Here is a 22260-nt window from a genome sequence, read left to right as displayed (position 1 = left end):
ATGTCAAAATATGATTCCTTTCTTCTCTATGAAATATAAAATGAATTTAAGATTTATTTTTTGTATGAATCCCTATTGCTCAAACTTGAATATCTCATACTCAAATCAATAAATAATAATAGATTACTTAATTTCTCTCACACTTAAAATTATTTTTAAAAGCTTAAGAATGAAAACTACAGCTATATACCTAGCTAGAATCAAATTTGTCTCTCAATATTTAGGTAACGAAAGATCCAACAAAATAAAAAATAAAATAAAAAGAAAGCATGTACATTAAAAAGTGAAATCAATAACTTTAACCCCCCAAAACATACCACTCACAATAATAAATACATATTAATTTAAAAAAACCAAAGAGAAAACTGCTAGGTGCTCATTTTTCATCCTTTTTGAACATTTAAAAAATACAAAATAAAAGAGGATAGTTCTTCATAGAATTCCTGTCCAATATCCAATGGCCAAATGTTCAAAAAGAGTGGCCTAGAAAGTCAATTTAAAAATTGATTCTGTGGGGATATTTGCGGAAAGTCGTGTCACATTCACCTTTAAAGGGCCCCTGGTACGTGTTCCTGACCAATGGGATCCTAATACTGTGTAGTTAATGGCCACGCCATTCATCCAACATTAAAGTTGTTTGGAATCTTTGATAAGATACCACCAGTCGAATGCAAAATCCCCCTTTTCTTTCGAATCTTGGCTGTATAAATTAATATTGAGTGAGCAATTCTATGTGCCATACAAAATAAGTAAATTCTATGCGCCAGGTCTTACTTCTTACCGAATTCTTGTGCGAAAAAGATGTTCAGTTTGCCTCGGTAAAGACACTAGTTTGTTTTTATTGATGAATTAAAAAATATTGGCAAGAAATTCTGCTACAAAGGCAGCAGGTGGATTGTGTAGCAGCAGCAAAAACCTCCCTTCAATCCTACCAATGATTTAATTGGTTGCAGTTATAGCGGATCTTTCATGGCGTTAGAATTGCGGTGCGTGAAGACGAGAAGGAATCTGTAAAGTGAAAAAGGTGTTTAAATGGCCGCGAGTTCGACACCGGGCGGTGGCAAGAGCAATCAGGAGGGCGTTGCACAAGTAAACCCTAGCAATGGTAGCAGCAACAATAATAATAATAATTCGGTAGCAACAGGTAACGGAGCCGATAATTCTATTGGTTTGCAGTCTCTCAAACACGATCCTGGCATCGCTATCGACTGGACTAGTGACGAACAACAAATTCTCGAAGAGAATCTTTCCAAGTATGGCTTATTAATTTTATTTCTTGCTAGAAATTTTTTTGTTGATTTTAATTCTCTTTTCCTTTTAAAAAAATATTAAATTTCCTTTGAACAGTCATGAGCCAACGAGAACTTGAGTCTAATACCCCCCATAATACTCTTCAACTGACACACTCGTTCTCTATGTGGTCGGAAGTGGAGATTGTTTTCAATACCCACTCCTCTGTGCTGAGATATTCTAGTCCGACTTTGATACCATGCTAATTTTTCGCATACCAGTTAGAAACGAAACCTAATCTCTTTATTTGCTGTTGGTGTGCTTTATCCACGACCAATTGTCGTTTGCTGAGACATTATTGTTCAATAATTCGCATAAAATTTACCAAATTAAATTGACCTAAAGTTTGAGCTAACCATACATTTCTAGAATTTTACGAAGCTTGACAGTTTTTAATTTTATTTTATTGTGAGATTCTCTCTGCTTTTTATTTTATTAATGTCATTAAAAGGTATATTTCAATTTTGTTATGATTTTAAATGTTAAAGAAAGTTGGGGAATTGTCGAGAAAAAACATTGCTGGGGAATTTTTAAGAAAAAAATATTGTACATCTTAAATTTAGTAATGCAAGAAAAGGGGTTTTGTTAGATTACAAAACCAGAGAGACAAATAAGGAAAGAGAAGGAAGAAGAATTTCTTTGAATTTTTATGTATGTATTTATCTTATAAGATATGTATTTATCTTATAAGATGATATAGTAAAATCTATATGAGGGTAGGAGATTTTATAATGCTAACAGACATTACTTGGGGTACAAACTTGAGAACTGAGTGAAGAAGTTAAGGATAACTTTTTCCTCTTGAAATATTTGTCTATGTTCTTGGTTCTTTATTGCTTCTTTCCCTTCAACAAACCTTTGATAAATTTAGCTGGTAAAACCTATTATGGTTCCTGACAATAAAAACCATTCAGCCTTCAAAAGGGGATAAGATGTTTTAAATTTGCATCTAGGTCTCTAAGAGAGTCAATTTTTAAAAAGATGAGATCTGTATTCTCATTTAGGAGGAAGAGATAATGATTCATAAATCTGTTTGTATACAAATCTATCTGCATACAATCAGAAATTACTAGGATTCACGAAATTGTGTATTTCCAAGTTGCAAGGATTAGATAAGATCGCTGTGGTGTCTTTACATTAGAAAGCTTGTAGCCATGTCTGTTTTTGAGCCAAAAGACATGAATAGTCCTAAACCACAGTTTAGTGGACTGTGAAGGTGAGGGTTCCTTGATCATCTTTGTCTTGAAGTTTTACTTCTTTATCAATCATGTTATAATTTGGCTGTGCTTTTATTGTGCAACTTCTTGAGTCTTGACATAAATAAAGGTTTGCAGGTGTGATGTTTCCACAGTCCTTGTAAATGAAGTATTATGCTATATACTTTTGGAAATAATGGTGTAAGCATTTTTAGCATCAACATTTCAGATTGCACTCTGCAATCATCATTAGATGTTAAACGGTTATTTCAAGAAGCATAATATTTCATAAATAAATGATATCATTACAGTATTGAACCTAGACAATCTTCTTCAAAAAGTTTTGTGGGTTAACTCACTGATATTTTTCTCAAAATTTGTGAAACACCACTATGTTTCTCTTAAGTTATGAATGGAATAAAATGCCTTTGGAGACAATTCACTCAATTTTCTGATTGACATTGATTACATGTTTCATATAAAGAGATGTAATTCCTTATTCCAGAACACTATGGTTTGAAACTAGTAACATGTAATTTGGGTACATTCAAAGCTGGACCACTATTAACCATATATATTTTGGGTTCCTCTTGTGCATATGTTTTAAATGTTTCCTATTTCAAAGGTATAAGCTGATCATACACACACTTCTTTTTTACTATTATGATATCTGATTGCTGTATCTTTGCAATGTAAATATGGTGTGTAAGTTTTTACTAGTAGCTTTTTCAACTGTACATTGCAACAACTTAATTCAATTTGGTAAAATTGGTTTGCCTTGAAATATTTTTAAAAGAAAATAGGTTAATAGAATCCTTTGAAATGTTATAAGATAAAATTTAGTGCAACTAGCTGATTTGAGAAAACCCAAAATTTGACAGATCTTTCTATTACTTATTTATCTTTTGGAAATCCATAAATACGTGGTGAAGTGATTTTTCATCAATTTTTCTTCAAGAAAATCACTCGTGTTATCTCCCAATTTTACCCCAAGAAGGGAAGCTTTTGATCAAAGAATATAAATAAGGAATCGCCTATCATTCTATGATTTCTTTGAATATAGACAGTCAACATTAATCTAATTTAGTCTTTATCTCTAACTTTAATCAACTTCTATTTCTCCCAAATTTTATTGTCTAATTCCATTTAGATAAAGACTACATGCTTTGGTATATTTGCTTGAAAAAGATTCTCCTTGTTATTTTTTTTCTCTTTTTTGCTGATTTACTTTGCTTAAATATTTTACAATTTTTTTGAATCTTTATATAATATTTTTCTTTTTTCTAATGTGACTACTATGGGTTATTTTTTAATGGTGAGAGAGAAGATATAAATAATCCTCAACCTTTTCCTTTTCATGATCCAAGATTGTGGTAATAAGGATGTCTGAGAAGAACTGATGCTATTTGCAATAGTGAAAGTTTTATATGTATGTCAAGTAAGAGCAATTTATGGTTAGTTTGGGAGAAGTCAGTTTCAGCCATTCATGACACAATAGAGTGCATGCATATGGTCTTAGAGCTGTAGACATGGTTGGTTTTCCATTACTATGGTTTTGATATTACTTTAGTTTATACTAGCAGAGGTAATATCAGCTCTGGCGAGTGGCTGAATGTGCTTTATAAGGCCATTTTTCATATCTTTTTAATCCCTTAGAGGCACCAAGGGCTGTTTGTAAAGGATCTTCATTCCGATAAACATTTATGAAACATTGCTACATTTGTGACCGCTGAGTTGTCTCTAGTACTCTCTACTAGTATGCCATCATCATATTAAATGTGCTTTGAAGGCATTGGGAGTGCCTTGATGATAATTTTTAAGGTTTTCTATTTTGAAATTTACATACAATGTCTTACTATTGTATTTTTGGAAATAAAGGAAATTTATGTTTGTGCTTGTCAAAGCTTACACAACCTAAGGAAAGGCTGTGGATTGATCCATTGTCACAATTTCATCTCTAAGATTTGTTTTTGGGGGATAGAGATAGGTGTATTAAATGTTCAATTCATATGCTATCACATCGTCAATTGGAGTTTTATTAATGTTACATATATTTCACAGTATTGTAGCTCATTTCAAGGTGTGTCATATAATTTTGCCTTTTTAAGTACCCTATTAACCAGGTAAAGTCTGCAAGCTTGCATAAGACAGCATCTAACAATTCACCATAATTCATAAGACTTATAGATAAAGCTGGACTCACAAAGCAATCTTGTAGATTATGTTAGAAAAATAATAGTTTATTGTGTGTAATGCTTATTTTTTGGAAATATGAGTGTCACGAATTCATGATATGTCATTCATATCTCTATATACGTTCCATTCAAAAACCCTCATTCATTCAAAATATATTGTTCTTTTTAGCAGCCTCTCTATACACAGTTGTTTCCTCCCTATATGCTTTGTGCTACAAGTCAATGGGCAAATTTCTAACATAATAGAGCCAAGGTCTAGTCCTATTTATGTAGGCCCTACTTGTTCACTCCAATTCGTATTCGTTCTTACTGCTCTTCTTGATGACAATTGTGCCTGTGGTTTTAATGTTTGTTCTGCATCTTAGTTGGCATTTGAGGTCAGTACTTGTTGCTGATGTGGAGAGAGGTAAACTATGGTTTTGTTCAAGGATAAGTTAAGGAAAGTCTGAAAGTTGTCAACTAAATATGTAGTTTAACTGAATAGCAAATCCCTTTTCTGTGAAGTCATTTGTCAGTATTTTATTATTACATTACTATTTGCATCAGTCAAAAGTTTATGATCATGACATTTATGTTCTATCTAAAACTAAATATTAAGATAATTTTTCTTGTATTTCATATCCAATCCTGCATGCAACTGTTTTGTGATTGAACTGCCATGCATATGAAGTTCTGAATAAAAAGGAGAAATAATGGGTGTGGGTGAAGCTCTGAGAAAGCATGTCTATCAACGTTTGTGATAGGGTTAGCTGAATCTTACATTCATCAGGTGTCGGCAAATTTCCTGACAATTGCATGGTGCAATAGCTTCATTTACCTTGGGAATTCCTTTTGTTTCTGTCACATGCATAACTTCATTATTAGTTCCTGCTAATGCATTCATTGCATCCAACTTTTTAATTAGTTCAACCAATCATTGTATAGAATTAAAAATTTTGAGCAACAATTCTATGGTCTATAATTACTTTTTTCATTTAATAATTTCAAAAATGTCATTTATCTTTCTTTCTATTGGTTCATGTTGGGAATATTCATTACAAATTTTTTTTTAAAATTTTTTTTTGATTTTGTGTGTTCAATTAATGACTTGAATTACAAATAAAATATTTTATACATCATCATAAATGTACATTTATGACTTTAACATTATGTTGTCTCCTTGAATGACATTTGTGATGTCATTCATATCTATCTAATTAAATATGCAATTTTTAGAAAATCTTAGACACGGTAATTTATAAAATACCTATTTATGTTGTCTATGCAATAATTATCATATTTTTTTATTTTTTTTACAATTGATCATATTTAATGTTTTGATTGTTTTTTAATGCTTTGTTATTTTTTATGTATCTATTATTTGTATAATATACAATACATTAGTATTGTATAAAAATAAATAGATAACAAATATTTTAAATATATGTATAATAACTCTAATTTATAATTTTTTTTTGCAAATTATACTTAATTTACTTTAATAATTATTTTTACGTCGAAGAGTTCCTTCCATATATGGAATTAACTAGCTATTTATTGAAATACATGGTTTTTTTTTTTTTAAGGTAAGTGCTATCTTTAATGGGGATAGCTCCCTATATTACTTCATAAAAACTTACAAATAGATCTTCAATCTCACTACATATAATAGCAAAATTCTCCAATCCGACACAAACCATGGAGAAACTGCAGAAATACATGGTTGTGAATTGTAAAGAAGTGTTTTTTAATTTTAATGTGACTACTTGCATGCAATTTTGAATCTAATAAGCCATGCAACAAATATATAGCATCGAAAAAGAGCAAATAGCTAGATGACTAACAATGTACATGAATGCTCTATGATTCCACTAATATAACTACAATAATCAACTACTCTACCTAACAATAACTACTATAACACTTACAGACAGGAACTTGACGCAATGTGTCTCTTGTTTACTATGGCTCCTACTACAAGTATGTTGAATTCTTTAGTGGTAGATAAGATGGCTTACTTAATATGATTATGTAGGGATATGTCTCCTATTACAATACTTGCCATTGCTCATTTCTTCTAATTCAGTTTATTCATGAAAGGAATAATTGAAAATTCGATGTTGTGTCTAATGGAACATTAAGATCATGTAAAGTGGAACAGAAGGGTGGAATTTTTGAAGAAACATATTAAAACTGAATATGATTCAACTGATTAAATATTAACCAAATAAAAAATGTGTTTATTCTGAATGTATATGCTGGTTTGGAGACGACTGTTGGCACCGAAAATATAATGGCTATTTGTAATAAATGAGTGTCTAATGGGTTATAATATTCATGTATTAGGATGGGTTGGGATGTGCACTAGACTGTGCACTTTCTAATAGAAAGTGTTGAGTGTAATAATACATCTTTGCTAGGATGGGTGCCAATAGGTGTGGAAAAGGAACATGTAGCGGAGAGAAGTTACATGTCACTTGGAGTGGACCTTTATATAGAAGTTTTGGGTTCATTGTTGCAGTCACTTGGTTGAATGTGTAGGTGAAGTATAGAATATTGTGCAGCTTGGAGTACAAGCAAAGTTTATGTGGCTGCCTCCTTGTCCAAATAGTGTTTGAGACCGTTTGGGGCCTTGGGCAATGAAGGGTTAGTGTAAAAATGTAGATCTACAGGAATAGAGAAGCTTCCATCATGTTATGTGTTTTCCATTTGCTGTAATCTCTTATAAAATCCCCTTAATGGAACTTGTACCTAGGATTTGAAGGAGACTTGCACCTTAAAGTACCTCTGGCCATGATACTGGATGGGAGATTGGCTCTCTTCTGTACTTCAGGTCAGACTTCGATTACTAGCTGAGAGGATGATGTCTGAGGTTCTGACTCTTTGAGTTTCCTCGATGTGGCACATTTATCTCAAATGTAGGCTATGTAAGGGGTAAAATGTGGCCAACAAGGACAAGCTGTATGATGATGAGTTTTCAAAGCACTTCTTGGTCTTGTTAATCTTATTACAGATGCATACATATATCAGAACTTTTAACTTATGGTCAAGGGAAAATAATGGGTGTACATGATTTGAAGATAGAACAGAGGAAGAAAAGGAACTTTTATTTGCTTTGCAAGGTAGTTATGTGGAAATTGATCCCATAATTAGTTGCTTGAGCATGGTAGGAGATCTGCAAAACCATGCACAAGGAGATGACACCCACACTTGGTAAGGGAGGTTATATATGTCTCAATCATTGGAGCTACTTGCTTCTTCAGGACAGGAAATTCAATGCCAAAGAGTTGAAGAGATGTGTACTCTTGAGGAATTGGGCAGCCTTCTTGCTAGCCATTTGATATTGCTTCTAAACTACTCTCATCTTCTTGTTTCTGCATTTTTTTGCAACATGGACAATCTTTCCTATTCTTATAGAATGCATTCTGTTAGGTTTATGTCCCAGATCTTCTGATTTCTCTGTTGTTATAGATATAATGGCTCTACCCAGCATTCTTACTCCATTCATGCCTTATATATTGTCAGTCATTCGTCAGTTAAAGTACTGTTCACTGCTTTTTACTCATAAGCACATAGATCAGAAGCTCTACTAGAAATGACAAGGATATTAAATGATTTTTGGATGGACAAACTTTATTCTTGTGTTTTTTTTGTTATAAGCAGAATCATCTTGCGTATGAGGCATGATAAAGTTGTTTTCCTATGCACTTGTTCAGGTTTTCTGGGGAAATGAACCTACTAAATTATGTTAAAATTGCAACTTTTCTGCCTGAAAAAACTGTACGGGATGTGGCATTACGGTACAGATGGATGTCAGTGAGTTCCCACCTTTGCCTTTTTTAATTTATTATAAATATTGTATTTAGAAAACTGTGTATTTGACATCAGGGAGGGCTATTTTCTTGTTGCACTATATTGTGATTTCCTTGTCATGCCTTATGTATTTGTAATCAATTTAAATAATTCATATATCTCAATCAACCCTTCGGATTGTGATCTTCTTGACAACACAGAATATAGAAATTACATTAAGTATTTGTTATAGCATGGCAATGTTGGTCTTTAAAAAAAGACTGCATGGCTAATTGTAGAATGGAATAATATAAAAGAGTTTTAATGTCCACGAGGCCAAAGAAAGCCTATGAGACAGTAGATCCTGTTATTTTTGCATTGTGTAGAATCTATATGTATTTGACACATTGTTCATTCCTAACACATTTATTCTTTTGTGAACAGAAAAAGGAGAGCGGCAAGCGGCGAAAAGCAGAAGAACAAAACCCAGCAAAGAAAAGTAAAGACAGAAAGGTAAAAGAACAATTGATTTGGTTTCAGCCGCTTAAAATGATTTTCCAGCTACCAATAAATGTTTATGAACATGGTTGCTATTTTTGAAATCCTTTACTCTTTTTTTTTGATTTGATAAATTCTCCTGGTGGCATAACCATCTGCATAGATGCAACAATAGAGGGCTGTCTCCTCTCAAATTCACAGGGACTTGCACCCAGCCATGTTTGTTATGGTATGCTACACCTAGTGAGTTGGATGTGGAATGCTACTCATTTGCAACACTATATAATATTAGCTAGGGATATGAACCAAGGACTCTGCTTTGGAAGCTTCTCTCTGCTTTTACCATTTGAGCTCATCCCATTCAACTTAATTTTAGGCTAAACATTAGTGCTAAAGCTCCTAGAGAACTCGAGGATGGGCTTGGGTCCTGTTGATGTGTCTTCTATACACGACCAAACACAGAATAAAATACCTAAAGGTATCTTATCCTCTCTTGAACAAAGTTTCCCGACTGCTGAAGATCTCACCGAAGGATCAGTCAGAGTAACTCCAAGGTTTTGATATGTAGGTTCTCTACGTGTGGATAAGCTTCTCGCGGTATGATGTGATTTTGCTGGAATCACAAGGGGACTTACTTTCGACGACCTGAACGTCTGATTTGCTTTGGATATTACTGGAACGTGGAATTTCACCGGCCCTTGATTTTGAAAAAAGGAAAAAGGATAAGGGTTGGAACAGGATCTATTTCTAACACTAAGAACATAAGAGCAATGAATGACCTTTGATGAAATTCTAACTAAGTCTTGCTTTGACATCCTAGGATCATCTCCACAAGATTAGTGCAATCTTCTGAGGAAAGCTTTATGATGTTTAGATCATCGCTACAAGCATGGACACCGTCAGGCTGATGCATATCAATGAAGAAGCGATAATTGAAGTTAAGCTTAAGCTGAATGATTCTAGTTGACTACGCAAGACAAGTTTGCAATCAACAAACCGCTAGTAGTATGGATATACGAATTTCACCGTTGATCATACAAATTTCTTCCATTCACCTAATAACATGAAATCAATTTGAGAAGTATAGAGACCATGCAAATTGTTGAATCGACCCATAGAATTCACCATTTCTTCTATGAAGTTTACAAGTCTTTTGCAACAATATCTTGGCAACAATCTTTGCCTTCTCTTTCTACTCTACACTAACTATTTCCTACCCTCTGACTATTCACTATTAGCTAACTATTAACCTTTACAAATGAGGAGCCAAGGCTTTATATAGGGAGCCCTTTACAAACATACTTCCTTAGCCAACTAGAAAATTACATTCCCGGAGTGAGGACCAATAGGAAGCAGGGGTAGGTACACCGAAGTTTGTGCCGCCTCTGATAAATTAGGTACATTGAATTTGGTCATGCTGAGGTGGACCAATCCGACCAAAGGAATGATGATTGGGATGCCACCTCATAACGCTTGTGACTTGGTTGACCCATTTCTGCCTCTGACGTGATGAATGATGTACTTCCTTTGCTTGATGAGACTTCCTTATTGTTAAGTCTTCCTTCTCCAGTAGCATATCTCGCCCTGAAGTGCTGGCAACTCCTTTCTTTGTCATCATGTGGTTCCTTAGCGTGGTGAAGTGAAGGTTTTGGCAACTTCTTGAACACATGTAGTCTTTCAATGCTTCAAAACACCTTGAGTCCACCTTTGTGCTTTTGGAATGTCCTTGATGACGATGGATTGGAATAGGTCGTCCTTGTCCTGGCTTGGTCTCCTCCCATCTGCAAAACAAACCAAAAGATGATTAAGCACATATGACATATTCATTTCAACATAGCATTTTCCACCTTAAATCATTAATGAGAAGACATCAAAATGGAATTTTGCTCAATATCCTCTCCAAGGACAGGCCCTATAAAAATTTCGCTCTAGACCCTTTGGAAGGGTTAGGAGCGAATTTTGACAGAGTTGCTCAATCAGACCTCATTTTCAACATTACTCCACCAAGATCAAGTCATTCACCTCCAAAATTGCCAAGGACAAGGTTTTGCTCAAGGACCTAGGGAAAATACTAGACCACTTAGGAATTTCGCTCTGGAACCTTTGGAAGGTTTAGGAGCGAAAATTGCATTCTTGGCTCAAATTCTATTATTTATCAACTCCAAAATGCCTTCCAAGGCAAGCTTACACTAGCCTTTTCTCCATCAAAGCCTAGGAATCCACCCCTTGACCTTCATTATGAGCAAATTAGGTGAAATTGAGAATTTCCTTCTGGACCCTTTGGAAGGGTCAGGAGCGAAATTCAAGTTTTAGACTTATTTCTTTACTTCCTTCACTTCAATTCACCTTACAAGGCAAGAATACCTCACTCCACCTTCAACCATGCCATATGGATCAAAGTTTGGCTTCACTCAAGGAGAAAATAGGTGGTTTGAAGAATTTCACTCTGGACCCTTTGGAAGGGTCAGGAGCGAAATTCATTCCTTGTTTGTTTTCTCTTGCTTAGCTCCATTCTTCTCACTTTGTTCCCCATTGACTCTCCCTTTGGATCCTTCTCTCATGCTTGCAACACTTTGTTTGACCTCAAAATGGCTAGAAAGGAGAATTTCGCTAAAAATCATGGCCAGGGACAGGTCCTATCTAGGATTTCGCTCTGGACCCTTTGGAAGGGTCAGGAGCGAAATCCTTGTCCTAGCCTAAAATCTTCATCATTGGTGGCCACAATCCATTCCAAGGCATGCCTAGGGGTCCATCCAAGCTCAATCTACCTTGATCCACACTTAGCTTGACACAAAAATTAAAGGCAAAGGTGGATTTTAGGAATTTCGCTCTGGACCCTTTGGAAGGGTTAGGAGCGAAATCCTTGCCCTTGAGCTCATTCCCTCAATCTTCCACTTCAATTCACCTCAAAGGTCAAGGAAACGTTACTCCATTCCTATCTAGGCCATAAAAACCAAGAACTTGACTTGTTTTGAAAGGGAAATAGGTGTCCTTCAAGAATTTCGCTCTGATCCCTTTGGAAGGGTCAGGAGTGAAATTCAAGATTGGTGCTTGATTCTTCATTCCCTTTGCCCTCGTTCACTTCCTAAGGCAAAACATGTTGATTTACTTCCAAATACTCCCAAGGAACTAAGATCTTGGTCCAAACAAGGAAGAAATGGGTGTGTTCTTGGAATTTCGCTTTGGAACCTTTGGAAGGGTCAGGACCGAACTTCTTGACTAAGGTTGATTTCACACTCTATTGCTTCTCTTTGCCTTCAAGCTTGATCAAACTCACTCTCCTCACAATAATCAAATCCATCTGCCATCCTTTTAGCTCAAAACAAAGTCGTTTTCATCATTTTAGGCAAGATAGGGGGTCAAACTGAGGATTTCGCTCTGGACCTAGGCCAAGGACAGGACCTATAGGGAATTTCGCTCTGGACCCTTTGGAAGGGTCAGGAGCGAAATTCTCCTTTTGGGTTGATTTCTACCACTTCATTGCCTCAAACCTCTTCTCAAAGGCAAATATGCATCAAAGCCTCCTCAACCATGCCTCAAAAATCCAAAACTTGGCCATATCAAAGAGCAAAATAGAGGAAAAGTGAATTTCGCTCTAGACCCTTTGGAAGGGTTAGGAGCGAAATTCTCATTTAGGCTCATTTTCACCTTTTTCCTCCCTTCTTTGGCTTGGATATAACTTATTAGGCCCCTCCTGATCATCCTCCAGTCCAAGTTAACATTCACTTCAAGGTTTTGTGAAGAAAAAAGGGTGTCATATGAATTTCACTCTGGACCCTTTGGAAGGGTCAGGAGCGAAAGTCCTCCTTATGCTCAAATCTTGACTTCATTTTTTATATTTCTTCACTCCAAATAAGTGTTTTGTCCTCAATAATGTCTGGGAATGAGTTAGTTCTAAGTTTGGATCAAAGTAGAATGTCCTATAGAGGAATTCGCTTTGGACCCTTTGGAAGGGTTAGGAGCGAAATTGAAATTCGCTTTGGACCCTTTGGAAGGGTCAAGAGCGAAATTTGACATTTTGGTCTCTCCGTCAGGATTCATATATGGAATATAATATTTAAGTATAAGAAAGAAGAAAGACACTTATACTTTAAGTTATATTCCATATATACTGTCAGGATGTTTGAGAGTGGTTTCGGACCTCTAGGAGTTATAATGCAAAATCTAGTTTTTGGAGGATTCTTCAATTTTCCAGACTTTAGTCAAATTTCAGGATCAGGATGACATTCCAGACTTAGCCAAATTTCAGGACATTTGAAGATCAGGATGACATTCCAGACTTCATCACTCACCAATTGGACCTAACTTAGATCTTCAAAGATGATAGTCACTCACCAAGCTTCATTGACCTCCTGAAACTCAAACAAGACACTATTAGCAACAAGAGCAAGACTAGGCCTAAGGGAGACTTTCAAAGAAACCCTAACCTGGAGCACATGCTGACTCCCCCTGGCTCAAGCAGAGCTTGCCATCCTAGTGATCCCCCTGGCGACACTCAAAATGCAAAGGCTAACAGACAAAACCCTAAAAACCTAGAAAGCAAAAAAAGTAGGGGTCCCCATTTGCAATGGGGCGATGTGTGAATACGTCACAACAGGTCCTTGATATGGTTTGACTCTTAAGTTACTGGTTTGGGTATGCTGGTATGACATTTTTTTAGGGGCTTGGGTATGTTTCAAGTTCATCCATACAAAAAACATATAACAATAAAATCATAAATATATGCATATTTTAGCCTTAAAATAGGAATTAAGTTGAGACAGCAAATAACATACTTATTACAAACACAACAAAAATAATTTTTTTATAAGATCTTATGTACCTCAATATCAAAAGCTTTCATCCTCTTTCCGTGGAACCCACCGGGAGCTCTGTTTCATGTTGCTCTTAGGTGGGAGCATCTAGTGAACTATGAAAGCAAAAAAAAGTAAACTCATGATATGTATGCAGTGGACACTTCAAGGCACTAAAAAGTAAAGCATGTGTTGTTTTTGATAATGTGAAACCAGTAATTTTTTTAATAGAGAAATCAACAGGTAATACTTAAAGATTTGTCATAAAAAGGCAAACCATAAATGTCTCCAACACTGTACAACTCCTTGGAACTAAAAATGAAAAGAAAAAAGTGAAAGATCACCATCAAAACTTAAAATAGCAGCAGCACCAACTCCAAAACATTATCATTTTTATGCACATTCTCATTGGACATCAACAGACAGAGAAGTAAATAGAAGAGGCCTTAGGGAATGATGGTCTTCCTAACACGTGTCTTGGCTTCCTAACTGTAGTGGTGCCATTTTTATACTTTCAACATCATTAACATACTTTATTTATTCATTTTGTGAAATGTGATGATGAAAAGAAAAATTACACTATGAAGGAAAAACAAAAACAAAAATAAAAAAGGCCATGGGTCGTAGAGAGTTCACTCTAGGTGTGAGATTTGGGCCTTGGATTTTCTCGGGTACGTAATGGATATGGAAAGAAAAACTTCAAAGTATTAAGTTAGTGAGGCTCATGTAAACTAATAAATCACTCCCCTTGCTCAATCATCAAACCAATCACCATAGATTCTTAGAAAGGTAGCCTTAGGAACCAAGAGTTTGTCTTGTTAGGAATCCAAGGTGGGCATCTCTCTTTAAAATTCTTAAGATTATTAATGAAGATCAACAAAAGCTTTTCTAGGAATCATATGAATTTAAAACATAGTTACTAGGAGATGCATTTCCATCCCTTTGGGATGTGTTTGCGGTACTAGAAACACACCCAAATGCAGGAAACTCAGCGAAAAGAAACCCGATGTCTCCTCATGTCTCCTGTGGAAAATGAGATGTCTTCTGCTGAAAAAAGAAATAAAGACAATTTTTTTTGCTAAAACGTGTCATTTAAACCCAAAAAGGTCGATTGTTGTTGTTTTGATGCAAAAAAAAGAACAATTTTTATCTAGACGCGGGACACATTTTATTTTTTTCCTAAGCATTTTATTTTTGTTGCCATCATGTGGTCTCCTTCTATAGGCATGGAAGTCTTTCAGTGTAGATTGATTGGATATACTAAATTATATTAAAAAAATGGTGTCTCCAAGTACACCCGTCGCCTATTTTGAAAAATAGTTCTATCGATACTGGTACCAGTCTCTCATACCAATCTCTTGGTAACTATGATTTAAAATATGTGGAAATATGTGTAAGAGAATTAAAAAATATAAAACATTGCATTTGGCTGGTTCTTATTCCATCGGGCATTCACTGAATTTCTTTGCACAATAAACAAAATATGGATGAAGAAAAGGAAAGAGCTTTTTATGAATGGTGGGGCTATGAAAACATGATATCCATTGCCTGATTGTATGCTTCTGTATAAGAAGATGGCAGTACCACTTCCATCTTCTTCCATAGTGAGGGAATGAGGCCTTCAATGAATCATCTCTTCTTGAGATTGTTCGCTGATTTCTTTTGTAATTTTACTAAGAGTTCTTTGAGCCTTCAATTGTAGGCAGTGACGTTCTTATGCTTTCTTTGCTTTGTATTATAAATCTTTGCTGCAATTTCATTGTCATTTCATAGTAAATTTGAACTCTTCTTCAAAGTCTTTCTTTAATATTTCCCAAGTAGTTTGGGAGGTTTGGAATGACTTTCGTGTAGCATTAAATAGCTATGCCTATTAAGTTTGCTAGGAAGGATCATAACTAATAAGCTCTATTTTCTACCCATTTGCTATGTAGATTGTATCATTTGTTTTGCAATGACTCGTTGGGTCCTCCAACCCATTGCTTGTGAATTTGAGCAATTTTTGCCTTTTGATATTGGGGCTTGATGGGGGAGTCACCATCCTATTCTGGTGCAATGTCAAATCTTGGAATTGGCCTAACAGGGAATTTTGATTTGGACACTCCAATGCTTCTCATGCGTTCTCAATCTCATTATGCTTTGATAGTTTGAACACTTCAGTTGCCTAAGGTTTTTGCTTATGTACCTTTGGCTCAAGATTTTTAGGTTTGCATCCTTCAAGGACCTCTGCTCTAAATAACAAATACCTCAAATGTTACTCTTGTAGGTTTTGGATAACGAGTTTTTAGACTCCATCTCCCATTCTCTTCATTTACTGGTTGTTATTTTGGCTTTTCCTCTTGGTTGGAAAGATTGGTCCACACTTCATCAATTGTATTGCTATCTCTTTCCACCTTCCACTTTTGAATGGTTTCACGTAGTGGGTGTGTTTTTATTTTCTTAGTTGGGGCTTCAAATTCGATTCTCATTTTGACTTCGACTTTGTTCTTAGGACATGCTCCAACTTGGGAACTATACGGTTGTGTTTTCCTTGATTGCATCTCATAGTTTTCTCCTTCATTCTTTTTGCTCTATGATCCTCAAGGATTACCTATTTTTTGTTTTGTTCTCTGATTGATTCTTGGTATCTTTTGATTCTTGTTTGGGTATAAAGGCATTTGGGAAATCCAATGGGTTCATGTTCTTGCCTTGTTACTTCGATGAACTGTTTGTATATTTCTGCCGGAGAAATAGGCAACCTGAACTTTCCAAGAAATGTGTCTTTCATTTGTTGCCATGTTGCAATTGAATCCACAGAAAGATTGATGTACCAATAGAATGCTTCCTCGCCTAGTGAATATAGAAATAGTTTGTAGGCGACATCCTCATTCTGGATATTTCTATTCTGGAGAGTATCTTCAAATATCTTAATATGCTCGTCTGCAGTGCAGTTGATGTCATTGACATGGAATTTGTAATAGAAATGCTCCAGATTCTTGGGCATATCACGATAGATAGTGAATGCCTTGAGTGGGGAAGCGTTTTGAGGACGCCAAGCAACTATTGCTTGAACTGGTTGCTGTTGGGTAATTGTTGGTGCTGCTACTTGAATTGGTCCTTGCTGGTTGCTTGCACAAGTGGCTCCTTGTACTGGTTGCTGAGGTGGTGGAGTCTGGAATAAACGAGTAAGATCTCCCACACTTGGTGAACCTTGACTTGTTGAGACTTCCTTTTTCCCACGTCTTGACTTAGGAGCAAATTTCAATTCTTGTAAGTCCTTTGTTCCCAGAGTGGATTTCAGAATTCTTTGATATCTTTTTGGTGAGAACGAGTTGATACAATCCAGTGTGTCTCTTCAGATTCAGCTTCTTCAACTATTGAGGACGTGGAGGAAATGGAGCGAGTGGAAACCTTTGGTTGAGGAGTTCTCTTTCAATTGCTACTCCGGTTTCTATGGCTTTCTCTTTTTCTCGCAATACGAAGCAAACACGCATGTACTCAGGTGCACACCTCTTCAATTTCTAGGCTAGATTGTTCAGCCTTGAAATGATGTCTTCTTGGTGGTTGTCGAATCCCAAATCCGGTTGCAAGACAGGGGGTGATCCTCTAGGCAGAAACACCATCTTGGTTTATCTAGATACTCCTTGAAAACTTGATTTCTTCTTCAGTGAAAGCTTTGCTTGGTCCTCCCTCTTGCGCCAATTCTGTTGATAGGTGTTTTATGGCCACACCAACACAGAATAAAGTTCCAACGGTCACTTTATCCTCTCTTGATCAAAATCATATGTATGCTAAGATTGAAGGAAGATCATACATTGAATCCAAGGTTCCAACTGCGTACTAGCAACTTTATGATGGATATAGGCTCGTTTGGTTGATGTTGCTGGTAATCCAAGGGGACTTATGCACACTGAAGAAGACTTAAACAAATTCTAAAACTTCAAGGAGATTTTTGCAAATGATTTGTCGATGAGTAGCTCTTTTTTGGGACTTTTCAGTAAGATAATGTAGAAAGTAAAATGGGAAAGGGTTTTAGAAAGACTAAACTAATCGAAGAACTCAACAGATAGTAAAGCTCAGGCAAGATCAACCACATTTTATTTCGCCACTATTAGACAACTACATAAAGGAGGTGCAATCTTCGGAGGTTGTGCTTGTAAGATTTAAAACCATCAACGAACACCATCAAAGAACAACGTTCATCCAATAATTTAAGTTAAGAATGCATGTATAATAGCTTAGTCCAACCTTGCACTACCGATAGAAATCATCTACCAACAAAAGATATCAGCATAAGTTCTCACCACAAAGCAATGCAATCTATTTCATTCATCTAAATACTTAAAGCAAATCTAAACTAAGTGAGGAAGTTGAAACCATGCAATTTTCTAAACAACACGAGTGAACACCAAAAGCCAATGCTTCACTATTATTATTTCATAAACTTATTGAAACAATCTCATACAAATCTCCTTCCCTTACAAATGAAGGGGTGCCCCACCTTTTATAGGCCTCCAAGAGGAAAATGGACGACCCAGATTACAATCAAATCAACGGCCAAGATCTAACATGCAAAACCCTAATTAGGGTTTGACCAAAGATTCCCAAATATGACGCCAAGTAGTGGGAATAATCATTAATGAGGAATCATGCCCACTATACATTAATTATCCCTTTGCTCTAAAAATGGCGTCCATGATGCATTAAATGCTTATCATTTTTCAAATTGCCCATCATGCATTAAATGGGCCACTACTTCCTTGAATATAGCAGCTGCCATGCATTGAATAAGCCATCACTTGGTCAAAATGTCCTTCAACAATAAATGCACCATCATGTCCTCATGCAATTAATAGATTCTTGTCCAAAATTGGACGACCATTATCTCGTTCATTAATGGCGAATGCGATGAATTTGGCCATGACGGCTTCCAATTCTCCTACGGAGACACTTGGCACAGTCTCTAGCTTGAATTCCAGCAATGAAATATCCTCTTCACACTTGGAGAAAAAATTCTCGCAATCTGTCACTGCTTCTTGAGTTCTGCGCATCGTGTTGGAGAATAAAGAAACATTTTCCAAATGTTCCTTTGAGAAGGATTCCATGAAGAAGAATTCGTGCAACCTATCCTTCATATGGTCAACCATCAACTCTTCCTCAGTCAACCTTCTTGCAAACAATGCTTCAACTTCATTGAAGATTTCTTTCTGAACCTTTCTGAATAATTTCTTCAATGATGTTGATTCTTACTGAATCTTTCAAATAACTCCTTCCTTGCACAGACTGTATAAAACCATCGAGGGAATTCATATATTTCATTTTCCTAGACAACCTTCCCATCAATCAAAGTCTTCCTGGGGATTCCCATTAGTGCCTTCAGGCGCATAATTGTTGAGTCTTGATAAATATGTGCATCCTCCCATGAGCTATCCACAATCTCAAGTTTGTTCAGGATAGCTAGAATTCTCTATTGGGAGTGAGCCAAGTCTTCAATGAATTTGCTAGCTGAAGTGAAGACATCCTCTATCCACTCCTTAGAGCATTGAGCCCTTTTCCTTATTTCTTCAATGCCATCAAGATTCCTTGGGAAGAGAAGAGGGAGGAACAAAAGATGAATCTTCTTCTCTGAGTGGACGCTTCAAATGTTGTAGATATTCACACAAGGCTTTGTTCTTACTCTTTAACTTATTCTTTTCTTCCATTTTTTTCATCTGCTCCTTTAGTGTTGAGGAAGATTCATCAAAGTCTTCCACCACCTGTGCTTTGGAAGCACGCCCTAAGTTGACTTCTGTGATTTCATATTCATCAGGTGAAATCTCATTCGTGTCTTTGTCAACTCTGGGCATAGCTAGGTGCAATGTCCTAGATCTTGACTCATCCCTTGTGATCTTTGAAAACTTCCTAGTTGCTTTCTTCTCCATTGGCTTATCTACCCTTCTTAAAAGTTCTTCAAATTCTTGCATAGGATCTATCTCTTCTTCTTCTGACTCCTTCCTCATTCTTTCCTTCACCCAATTTGGAGTGGTTGCTGGCTGATCTTGAACTTCTAATTGTGCCTATTCCTGTGAAACTTCCTCGAAAGTTCCTAAGTCTCCAAGATTTGTTTCCATGAAACAATCTTGATCCTATTGTTCTGGATTAGAAGGAAGTTCCTGTCCTTGAGTCCTCTGCTGAACAGGTCTATGTGAAGCACTAATGCTAAGAATATCCACTGCTTGCGCAGTGTCAAGGTCATCTTCCTATGGCCGGTTTCTTGTAACTCCACAAATTCTTATCATATTGAGAGGTAATATGAAAAACATCCTCCTCTTGACTTAAAAGTCATCCTTGGCGTTGGCTCGATAATCTTCCAACTGAATCTCGTGTTTGTGTCTTACTCCAACAACCATCCTGATTTTGTTGTATGGAGCAAAGAGTGCCCTAGCAATATAAGGTGCTAAGTGATAGTGTTAATTTTAGGATCAGACTGATAAATTAGGATCTCACAGATGACAGCAATGACATAAAATCAAAATAATGAACACTAGGAACACCAAACTACCCTGGAAAAACCTCCCTCTTGGAGGTGAAAAACCCAGCTATAAATCTCAGATCTTGTTATGCAATAATTAGTCAGTATCTTTACAATGTGCTTCAACACTTGAAGCAATCATCAAGCTATGCACAGTAGTATAATGTCTTCAACCTAGGGCAAATATACAAAGATGAACTTATCTGCAATAGATATGATATTCGTTGTCACAAGAAGGGCTGCAGACTCTGAGATGAAGTTCGCTCTACCTTCAATGATATATCGCAGCCTTATGATGATGTTTGCTGCTTGTAAGAACAGTTCGCAATCACAAAAGTATGATTCACTGCCTTCAAGATCAGTTCGCTGACTTATGATGATTCACTGTCTTCCAAAAGATAGTTCGCTGATCACTGCTGCTGATTATAGAATGTATTCGCTGTGTGTATATTGTTCGCTGAATTGTGCGTTGATACAATGACTCACACTTTGTATATATATGAGACTTAGCCTCCCAATTCATCATAGGTCGGCTTACAACAAGGAGCAATATAATGCTTTAGATTAGGCACCCAATATAGGGTCAGCCCTACATGCTACAAGTTACCTCAATACAAGTTCCATTCAATATAGGACTTGACCTATCCACAAGTTACATTATAGGTCATGCCCAATTTCATATTTGCAAGTTACATACACCGCCCAAATAGGGCCAGACCTAAACAAGAATTTATGTAACAAAATGTGATAGCAAACATGGCTAAGGCCGACAGGGCCATACACATGCTAAGTGTGCTAGGTCGGCCCTAGAAGGGATCCGACCTAGCTACAAATATCAACATCTTTAATGGTTACAAGTTACATAATGCGTTTGGGTCCAGCCCAATACAAGTAATACTTATATTTGATCCGAACTATTTATTATTTCAACACTCCCTCTTAGCTAGGGAGGATTCTAGCCAAATAACAAATCATCATGGACCTTTCCATGATATCCATCTTGCATTTCCCACAAAGGATGGATCCAAAAACTTTATTATGCACACCTGCAAGAAATGCATACACACAAATATATAAATACACATCATGAACTTCTTTCATGATATCCATCTTGCATTGCCCGCAAAGGGTGAGAAGAGGTCTTACACCTCAAAACGTCTCTATTGAGAAGAATAACCTGCCACCTTGCTTTCCGCAGAGGGTGGTTCCACCTTGCATTGCCCACAAAGGGTGGAGGAGGTCTTTCACCTCAACCTTCTCCCAGAGAAGGATCTAATGTCACCTTGCATTGCCTGCAGAGGGTGACTCCACCTTGCATTGCCCGCAGAGGGTGGAAGATGCAACTTAATGCATCACTAGGACTGAGACTCCCTCTCAGCCAAGGCTGTGTTCTCCACAATTTCCAAGTCTCTCTTTGAAGCACACAAACTTCACTTGAACACAAGACTTGGTGAGAACAACTGCAATCTGCTCATTGGTGTTGACATATTCAGCTGAATGACACTTTTCTGTACCATATCATGAACATAGTGATAATGAGTTTTCACATGTTTTTGGCCTGTCATGAAACACAAGATTCACAAACATCTCAATACAATTCTAATTGTTACAATTAATGACTGAGGGTTTCCAAGGTTGCCCAAACAACCTAGCAAGAAGCTTTGTGAAGCCACACTGCTTCACAATGTACTCAGCTTCAACAGTGCTCGATGCAACTCAGGACTGATTCCTTCTGACCCAAGAGATTAGAGCAGAACTCAAGTTGAAGCAAATTCCTGAAGTGTTCTAACACTTCCTGCCCATTCAGAATTTGAGTAGCCTTCTAGGGTGATGACAATGTTGATTGGATACTTCAGCCTGTAGCCAACTGTTTCTCGCAAATATCTCAGGATATCCTTGGTTGCAACAAGATGAACATGCTTAGGTTTGTTCATGAACTGGCTGAAGGGCACTCACTGCATAACAAATATTATGTCTAGTGTTAACTAGATGCATCGAGGATCCAATCAACTACCTGTACTCCGATGGAT

General features: G+C 36.5%; 1 protein-coding gene across 3 annotated transcripts in view; it reads left to right on the top strand.

Annotated features, from left to right (window-relative positions):
- Positions 1-615: 615 nt before the first annotated feature.
- The window catches only part of LOC131069517 (uncharacterized), a 78347-nt gene continuing 56702 nt past the window's right edge, over positions 616-22260 (top strand). For 2 of the 3 annotated variants that reach the window (XM_058004991.2, XM_058004992.2), the window contains exons 1-3: positions 616-1253; positions 8377-8476; positions 8897-8965. In XM_058004991.2, the coding sequence (XP_057860974.2) occupies positions 1033-1253; positions 8377-8476; positions 8897-8965 (390 nt within the window). In that variant the 5' untranslated portion in view covers positions 616-1032. The remainder of the gene's footprint in view (positions 1254-8376; positions 8477-8896; positions 8966-22260) is intronic. The other variant, XM_058004990.2, reaches the window with a different exon arrangement.

Source organism: Cryptomeria japonica, chromosome 3 (genome assembly GCF_030272615.1).
Source record: "Cryptomeria japonica chromosome 3, Sugi_1.0, whole genome shotgun sequence".
In the NCBI taxonomy this organism is placed as follows: Eukaryota; Viridiplantae; Streptophyta; class Pinopsida; order Cupressales; family Cupressaceae; genus Cryptomeria; species Cryptomeria japonica.
Note: the sequence above shows the minus strand (reverse complement) of the source record. Positions and strands in the feature narration are given on the sequence as shown.